Genomic DNA, 10,275 nt, shown 5'->3' on the forward strand with positions numbered 1-10,275 from the left:
GAAAGCATGTCACCATGAAACTAGCATATAATGAACTTCTCTGGGCAACTAACTTTTGCCATGATCTTCTAGAAGCCCTCATGACTGACAATATGAAATATCTTGTTCAGATCAATAAACATTGTGTACAGATATCTGTTATATTCCTGGCATTTTTCTTGGAGTTGTTATGCAACAAACCTCTACTAGATCTGTATCCCAAAGACAGCAAAGAAAAGGGGAAAAGAACCTCTTGGTACAAACAAACAAAAACATTGTGGCAGCTCTTTTTGTGGTGGCAAAGAATTGAAAATTGAAGGAATGTCCATCAATTAGGAAATAGTTAAAGAAATTGTGGAATATGATTGGACTGTAAGAAGTGATGAACAGGTTTCAGAAAAACCTAGGAATACATATGACCTGATGCAAAGTGAAGTGAGCAGAACAAGGAGAACACTATAAATAGTTAACAGTCACAAGTTAAGGATAATAAACTCTGAAAGCCTTAGCTATTCTGACAATTCCAAAGGACTTAAAATGAGAATGCTATCTACCTCCAGAGACAGAACTGATGAACTCTGAATTCAGATTAAAGTATATTTTATTATTTTTAGCTTCTTTTTCTTTTTTTGTATGGGTTTTATTTTGCAACATGGCTAATATGGTAACATTTTTCGCATGACTTCACATGTATAATATATATCAAATTGCTTGCCTTCTTGAGGATGGGGTAGAAATGGGAAGGAGGGAGAAAATTTGGAATATAATCAGGAAATACTTAATGAAATGAATAAAAATATATTTTATAAAGAATTTCATATATAATGGAGGAAAATGGTCCTTCACTGATATCAGTTGTCATATTGGATGCAAAAAATATCATCTTAAAGAAAAAGGAAACATCACCAAATCTTAAAGAAACATGGAATATTCCTTCAGACAGTTCAATCAGACTTCCTCAGTCCTCAGTAAGTAGGCATTAAAGAACTTAATTCTTTTAGTAATCTTGAGGAAAGCTAATGATTGACTTTTGATTGGGAACAAGGCACCCATAAAGTGAGAGATGATTAAAAAAATTATGGTATTTTCAATGCAACAAAATTTTCTTACTCCATACAAAATGATGGATATGAGGAACGTGGAGAGATGACTGAAGACTTATAAGAACTGATACAGAAAGAAGTCAATTTGGGAGAACTAAGAACGATAATTATATATAATTAACTTATATAGAAATATGTGTTTATAATTTTATATAACAATTTTATGTATGTATGTATGTATATCTGTATATGAATGAAAGATAGTTTTAGCATTAACAGTTTTTCATATGATCTTCACAATAACTTGCTAAGATAGATAATATTTTTGTTCTCATTTTACAGATGAAAAAATTGAAGTGGGTAGAGGTTAAGTGATTTGCCTAGGATAAAATAGATAGTGTTTGTGGTTGGATTTGAATGCAAACCTTCCTCATTCCAGGGCCCCTATTTTAGCCTCTGTGCCACTCAGATGCAAATACGTTCTTATGTATTTATATGCATATATGTATGCATGTGTATACAAATGTGTATCTATATGCATCTGTATGCATTTGTGTGTATATCTCTATTAATGTGTGTTCGTATGTCTGCATGCATACACACATAAACACATTTGCTATTGTTGTTATTCACTTATCCAGTCATGTCCAAGATTTTGTGACTTCATAAATCGTAGTACCCCAGGCCCTTCTATTCTCCATTATCTGTTGAAGTCTGTCCAAGTTTATGTTCATTTTTTTCATGATACCATCTATCCATTTCATCCTCTGCTCTCTGCTGTTCTTTTTGTCTTCAATCTTTCCCAACAACAAGATCTTTTTCAGTGAGTCCTGTCTTCTCATTATGCAGCCAAAGTATTTAAGCTTCAGTCTTTGACCATCCAGTGAATACTCTGAATTAATTTCACATGTGTACATATATGTATATATAAAATATTAAGTAAATATGTATGTCTATATATTATATTAGACAATATATACACCAAAGCATATACATGTAGAATAGATATATATGTGTGTGTATGTATGCATATATGTAAATATGTATGTGTGACAGCACAGCCAAAATGGAACTTAAAGGAAGCCCCAAAATGTTCAATTATAATGACTAATCATACTACTGAAGAACAAAAGTGGAAGTGGAAGACTGTCCATGTTTCACAGGCATATAACAATGATGTTAGCACAATGGCTCTGTGGATCTTCAGTTTGATACTCACTCTAATACCTCTTCTCTCCCAAACTTTCCTTCAGAGCCCCCCAAACACTGAGCTAGCTCTGGCAATGCATGCATCAACCTCATTGTCAATGTGTACATCCCTGGAAAGTACACTACCAACAAGTGAACCTATCCACAAGATTCAAAACTTCTCCATATGTTATGATTGATGGCTCCACATATGGATGGTGTGGTGGTGGCTGATGGAGCACCCCTGTTTTCAAGGTGTTAATTATTAGGCCAAAATTAGTGCAGGCAGTAGAAAATTGATCCATACTTTGTTGTATCTCAGTTTCAGAGGCTGCACTGAGTGCACAATCATCTGCAAACAGAAAATCATGCACCAACCCTCCCTCCACGTTGGTCTTGGCTTGTAACCTTTCCAAATTGAAGAACTTACTATCAATGCAATGGCTGACCTTGATGCTGTGTTCATCCTCATTGAAAATATTTGACAATATGGGTGAAAACATCATGCTAAAAGGCATGGAAGCAAGCACACAGCCTTGTTTCATTTCATAGATGACCGGAAAGGCACAAGAGTATTGTCCACTCTCCAGAACTGGACAGACATGCCATCATGAAATTGATGTACAATGGTGATGAACTTCTCCAGGTAACCAAATTTTGACATAATTTTACATAAGCTCTCATGACTACAGTGTAGAAGTCCTTAATCAGATCTACAAACTTTGTCTATAGACCTCTGTTCTGCTCCTGGGATTTCTTCCGGAGTTGTTGGGCAGCAAACACGATAGTGACTGTTCCCGGTCATTTCTGAAGCCACACTGGTTCTCATATGACCATATTTCAGGTGAAGGATTATCCTATTAAGGAGACTCTGGCAAGAGTTTTGCCAGCAATGACTAAGAGAGAGACCCCCATGTAATTGCTGCAAGACAATTTTACCTTTTACCTTTATAGACATGGACAATGGAAGCATCCTTGAACTCCTGGGGGATAACTTCCTCTTGTTGTATATCCTGGAAAATTTCAGTCAGCTTTTGTATGAGCAATGGTCCCACTATCTTGTACATCTCAGCTGGAATAGAATCAGTACCAGGTGCTTTGCCACGTGAAAGGAGCCTAATGGCCCTTAAAACCTCTTCTTCGGTTGAAAGTTCATGATTGACTTCAACCTGAGGAAAATGGTCAGTGGCCTCAGAATTGATTGATGATGGTCTGTTGACAACACTATCGAAGTGTTCAGTCCATCTCTCTAGTATCATGTCGCTATTATCAGCACTGAGTAGTTGTGATGCAACATAAGTTTTTGATCCATAAATAGCTTTCAGGGAATCATAAAAGCACTTTAGGTTGTTAGTATCAGCATAAAATTGAATTTCTTCTCCCTTCTTACTGTACCAGGAATCCTGCATCTCTCTAAGCTTTACTTGTACTTGTATTTATCTGACAGGATATGGCAGAGGTAATACAGTCTGAAAGGACAATTATTTTAGCATGTGTTTAGGAGTTTCTGTGCTTTCAGAAAAGAGACCATGTATTTATCTATATTAGAAAATATGGGGAACTACTGAGCCAGACCATGTCACAATTAAATAAAAGGAAGTGATTTTTCCTTAAATTTAATTGACATTCATCTCCTTCAACCATTATGCCTAGTCCTTCCCTTTATGGTCAAATCAAATAAGCTTCATCTGAATCAAAATAGGATTTAATCAAGACCCCATACAGACACTGATCATGGGGCAAAGAGATACTAAATTATGTTCCTATTATTTACTGTCATCAAATACATTGATAAACCTCTTATTTCCATGTTCACCAGTGAGGTTTCCTGCTACTTCCTTCTTGCTACTTCCTCCCTTGTTGCAAAATGTGACCTTTTATTACAAGACCTCTTCTATAACAATTGTGTGAGATTACTGTAGGACCCAATTCTCATGAAATTGTACAAACAGTAGAACAGCAACTACCTGGTCTCAGGAATCTGCTTCTTTTTCCTAAATAGAGAAACTCAACAGTCCATGCTTCTTGGTAGGAGGAAAGCCATGGGAAAAAGGAAAGGGGAAAGGTAAAGTATGTGTGATGGAGAAAGAGAAGAGGTCACCAAATGCCCTTGGGATCTCTCAGGGACTTAACAGTTTGTGAAAAGAGGAGCACAAATTTTTTAATCCATGGCCACTGTCCATACTCTCTGAGTAATTGTCCCCAAGGATGGGGAGGGAGAAGAGCTCTTTTAAAGACATAGTCTTTTTCATCTCAGACTCAGATAAAGCTGAGATGCCATATATGGAGAGGTAAGTGACTTTGATTCAGGTTAGGGATGGCTCAAGGATGGAAAATATTGAAAATATCATCCAGTTTAATGGGAGATAGGATTAATCCAGAACTTGTAATAAGCGTTAATTTTTCTAGGGGACATTTTTATGGATAGACAGCTGTGGTAGATTTTTGCTTCCAAATCAAAACTGTAGAAAATATCAAATGTAGAATCAGAATGATGGAAAGATTCAAATGCCATTTCAGTCACTGGATCTAGTCATCATACAATGGAAAGAATAGCAGTTTCAAAGTGAGAGGACAAGGCTTTGAAATGGAAGTCTTCTTTTATTATTATGTGATATAGGACTACTTCCCTAGACATCAGTTTTCTCAGAAGTCAAAAGAGGGTGGTGTCTTAAATGATTTTCACTCTTCTAGTTCTAAATATATGGTCCTGATATGATATGTTATGAGACTGGAAAACACAGTAGTGGGGGGAGGTAATGACACTTTGCAATTTTTTTAGAATCCAAGAAAATGAGGTTCTTTAAAAATTTCCTAGTAAGAATTATGTCTTGAGCAGATGGGATAACATGGTATGAGAGAAGGAGAAACCTTAAGTTAGCTTCTCACTGAGCCTCCATTTCCTCATTTATAAAAGAAGGAAGCAAAATCTGTATGGCCTCCTTGGAAGAGATGTTATAAGGAAAGCATTTTAAAAACTGTAAATTTCTTATAGGAATAGACATTGATATTAGTCAATGAATCAGTTAAAACACACTTCTTAAGTGCCTTTTATGTGTCAGGCTGTAGTTGGTCCTTCATTCTCAAAGAGGCCATGGCATCAGGAAAGTGATGCCATGTCATTCAAATGAATTGAATTTAAGTGAGAGGGAAAGTGCAAAGTCATCAAACTTACTTTTTCATTTGGAAAAACTTAACCCAATTATTCCCATTATTGAATCCTAATCCAAACCCGAGTTTGAGCCTTTCCCAGTTATGAAAAGTTTTTAATTTCCCTGATCTTTTGATATTGACCCAGATGAGAAAATTTGGACTAAGCCTCAATAACACAGCCTTTCTGTGTTAGAGGGTTTGGCCTCCAAGCATACTTGTTCCCTTAGTAATGTCATCTCTTCCAGGTCCCAAAAATAAAGACTTCAGAGTGGTCCTGGGCATTCAGAACACTAACTCCTGCTCAGACATCAACAAGAAAATAGAAGATATTCAGAATGTCAACTACCAATAAGACTAGTGTGCATCCCACCAGCTTCTTCCTCCTTGGCATTCCAGGTCTGGAAACTGCCCACATTTGGATTTCCATACCTTTCTGTCTGGTGTATATGATGGCTGTTCTGGGGAACGGTGCCCTTCTATTTATCATCAAATCTGACCATAGCCTACATGAGCCCATGTATCTCTTCCTCTCCATGCTCTCAGTGGCAGACTTGATTCTCACCACTACCACACTACCCAAGATCCTCAGCCTCTTCTGGTTCAATGATGGGGAGATCAATTTTGAAGCTTGTCTTATGCAAATGTATCTTATTCATTCACTGTCCACCATGGAATCTGGATTCATTTTGGCCATGGCTTTTGACCGCTATGTGGCTATCTGCAATCCCCTTAGACATCCCACTGTTCTGACTCACACAGTTATTGAAAGCTTGGGTCTAGTTATTTTATTCCGTGGAGTTGTATTGATCAGTCCTTATCCACTTCTACTGAGGTGGCTTCCCTATTGCAAGACGACCATCATCTCACACACATACTGTGAATTCATGGCCCTAGTCGAGCTGGTCTGTGTCCCTACCAGGATTCAAAGAGTCTATGGCTTAATTATTGCCTTCCTAACAGGTGGTATGGACTTCATATTGATTATGTGTTCTTATGTCCTCATTCTGCGTGCTGTATTTAACTTGCCTTCTAATGATGCTAGGCTTAAGACATTGGGCACTTGTGGTTCTCATGTGTGGGTAATTTTAGTTTTCTATCCTCCTGCCTTCTTTTCCTTCCTTACACACAGATTTGGGCACCACATTGCTCCTCATGTCCATATTTTTGTGGCTAATATCTATATTCTTATCCCACCTATGGTGAACCCCATCATCTATGGAATTAAAACCAAACACATCCGAAAGAGGTTTCTCAAAGTGTTTATAGTGAAAAATGCCTAAACCTAGAAATCTCCTAAATGACTTATTTGGATAAGTGATGTAGCAGCACTAGAGCATTGTCAATAAAACAGGAACTCCAGGTTCATTTTTTTGGATTAAAGATTAAATAAAATAAGTGTAAATCTCACTGATTTGTACCACTGGAACATATTCAGAGAGCACTCATGATGGCAGTACTGGTGACTGAGATGCTCTTGCTGAGGGAGTAATGTTGGGGACAGGGAACTCAAACACAGAATTCACCTTTATTCAATGTTTCCTTTATGCTGGAGCTACCTTGAGAATGCTACATGGAGACTCTTGTAAAAGTGATGCAGAGATTTCAAGTCAAATACTGTATAATCTTTCAGGTTCCCAACATACTTGAAATTTAATCTATTGGAGTCCTTCAAGAGGAACTTCTCCCTGATGGCTATGATGATATTCATTTATATTCCTCTAGTAGTGTAGTAGTTCTATTCTCCAGGAAACTGGATGTAACCCAAGGAAATAGAACGGAATGTGCATTAGCATGGAAAGGTAACAGTGCATTTTGAAAAAAAAAATAGCATCGGATTTTATGGTTAAAATATTCAAGTTTGAATTTTGTTTCTAAAATGTTTTAACTGTATTTTTGACACTCATGTTTTTCATCTACAAACTATGTAAATAATATTATTTATCTTTGGAGGAGAAAATATTTTGTATAAAATACTACATAATAATGAATTTCTTTATTAGTATTATTAAGATTAATGGCAGTAGTGGTGGCATTATCGAGAGTATTATCAATTTTATTATCCTGGAAGTTTTTTAGGGGTACAGAATTAGAAAGAAGTTGTGAAATAGAATATCTAGTCCCAGCCCCTCTTTTTATGAATATACACTTCTTGTTAGATATTATTGTATGTTTATTTATGTCATTTAGCCTCATTGATCACTACTATTCTCCTTTATAAACCTGTCTTACAGGGTTGTTATTAGTTTTAAATTATAACAAAGAAAATGAAAGCATCTGAAAATAATGAAGTGCTGTATAACTCACCGGTAGAGCCAAAGAACTCAGTGAATCAAGCACAGAGAAATCAAATCAATTACAAAATAAATTCTTAGCAGCTAGTACAATGTGTACTTTAAAAACAGTTGTGTGTTTCAAGCACATCTGGTACTCTGAGTTCCTTAATAATTGCTGAAATTTTTGCAAATTCATTTGTATTATGGACCCCACTTGCCTGGATATAAAGTTATCACAGGTATAAAACAAGACATTAACCAACAAAAATTAAATGAAAATATAGCTAACAGAGAAAGAGATTTGAATAAGCTAGATGTAGCAGAAAGTTCTATTCTAGGCATCAAGTATTGAATATAACTCAGGATTTCCTGAGAGTAAAGATAGTGGAGGAAATATGTTCCGAAATATTCAGACACTATCAGCTCATAGCCAAATGAGTGGCTCAAGAGTCTGGGGATAATGGCTTTTCTACATTTCTATATCTGTTTACCCATCAATCAAACACCTGTAGAGTGAGGAATATATAGAGGTAGGATGATTTGTGGTAATAACACCAGACTCAGATTCTAAAGCTTTGGGTTGAAATTTGAAAATTAATACTCGATAACTGTGTGACTCTATGTGTCTTGCTCTCTGAATTCATTCACCATCTATTAGATGAAGACAATATGAGTAGTACTATATATTTTACAGCATTGGTACAGTATAAATTATTTGTAAAATATAAAGCATTAGATTACATGAGAACCAACATAGTTAGTATTACGTATTCAATAACTACCTACTGATAAATTACCTAAATCTTTTGTTTTCTCTCACATTCAGACAAAAGGAGTTGGGTTGATCTTCATACATGGCCTCTTCTTCTAATCTCCCATTCTAGTCAGGGCAAGGCTAAGGGATGGAAGAATGTATTACATAGCAATTGTTCGTTATATGAGTGGGTCTTGTGTTTCTGTCTGAAAAGAGCAAATTAATATAACCTTGAGTTTCTCCTATATTGACCTCTACTGTATTGATTCTACAATTTATTTGATCTTATGCTGTATTGATTTTTGTAATTTGGTCTGCATCTACCTAAAGCCACCTCTCCATGTCCTTAAGTTAAGTTCAGGAGTTTAGTTTTCCCTCTAGGTTAGTATAAAGATATAATTAAAATAAAAGTTGTTTCTCAAACTGGCAGATACTAGGATAAATCCAGGATGTCTCTTTGATATTTTTAAGTCCTACAAGTTAACTTGGTACTGTCCCCAAAAGATATGTTGTCTTCCTTTGCCTATCTTTATGTAATTAGGGCAGTTTTATTTTCTTTTAAGGAGACAGAAATTCTGTTAGTTTTGATGCCCTAGCAAAGATTACAAGAATTAGGTAGGTTCCACAAAAAACATTAATATTCCTTAATTGTCAGAGAGGGGTGTGATTAGCCTCATCTGAATGCCAGCTCACCTTTCTCAGTATGCAGTGTTGCTTCCAAATGCAGTGTTGCTTCCCTGACTCTACAACCTATGACTTTTTCTCCTCACCTACCAAGACCCCTTCTTTGTTGTGTGTCAATAAAGAGGGCCCCTTCCCTCTCATTGACATCGATGGATTTGCTAAGGTTGGCACTCTGACTTACTTTGTTCTCAGTTATCACTGTTAATGAACTGATTTTGCCTGAACCCTGTATTTCAGACTACCTTTATTAAATTTACTCCAGACATGTCAAAAAGGACTAAGTTATGGACTCATGGTTTTCTCTGTATTCCTTTTGCCCAATTACGTCTTTAAATAGGGACTGAATGTTTATTTATCAGACATATTGTACAGGAGATACTTATTAAAAATAGGTTGGATTACATGGCTTTTGAGATACTTTTAAGATTTGATATACTCTGATTCTAATTCAATTATCCTCCTATTCATACAGTACAATGTAAGGAGATCAATTTCTTCCATAATACAGATTGATATAGGCTTCATAAATTCTGAATGTTTATATATGTATACATATATTACACATATATACAGGTGTACTCAAGAAGATTAAATTTTAACACACCCTATATCATACGTAGACATAATTATAGAAAACATATAATTGTACAAATACAAAATATATAAATAACATTTATTATGTAAAATGTATTATGTATAATTGAGGCCCTTAAGTGGTAAAGTAAATAGAGTTCTGGGCGTGAAGTCAGGAAGACTCATCTTTGTGAGTTCAAATCTGGTCTCTATATTTAGTGGCTATGAGACCTTGGGGAAGTCAATTAACTCTGTTCACTCCAGTTCCTCATCTCTAAAATGACTTGGAGAAGAAAATGGCAAACCACTCCAGTACCTTTGCTAAGAAAACCCAAATGGGTCATGATGAGTTAAACACCAGTATATATGAGCGTGTCATATTATAACATCCTTGAAAGCTGGGATGTCTTCTGCCTCTTTTTGTATTCCCAATACTTAGTGGGTAGCATATAGTAGGTACTTAATACATGTTTAATGATTTATTGCTATTATATATATGTGTATATTTTAAATTCTTCAACAATGAAATAAATTTATTTCGGTGGATCTTGACAGTATCTTTGACAAGAAGTCATTTTTTTCCAAATACAGAACTGATTGTAGTTCATAAATTTTTATCAAGGTTTAA

General features: G+C 35.7%; 1 protein-coding gene across 1 annotated transcript; it reads left to right on the top strand.

The window, feature by feature from the left end:
• The first annotated feature begins 2,001 nt into the window (after window positions 1–2,001).
• On the top strand, window positions 2,002–10,275 carry LOC140504848 (olfactory receptor 52D1-like). Its single transcript, XM_072610207.1, has one exon. The coding sequence runs from the start codon at window positions 5,699–5,701 to the stop codon at window positions 6,641–6,643; it is 945 nt and encodes a 314-aa protein (XP_072466308.1). The 5' UTR covers window positions 2,002–5,698; the 3' UTR covers window positions 6,644–10,275.

Source organism: Notamacropus eugenii, chromosome 5 (genome assembly GCF_028372415.1).
Source record: "Notamacropus eugenii isolate mMacEug1 chromosome 5, mMacEug1.pri_v2, whole genome shotgun sequence".
In the NCBI taxonomy this organism is placed as follows: Eukaryota; Metazoa; Chordata; class Mammalia; order Diprotodontia; family Macropodidae; genus Notamacropus; species Notamacropus eugenii.

Bases quoted from the DNA above. Each gene is read 5' to 3' on its own strand.
- LOC140504848 (XM_072610207.1), top strand. From the start codon at position 5,699: ATGTCAACTACCAATAAGACTAGTGTGCATCCCACCAGCTTCTTCCTC.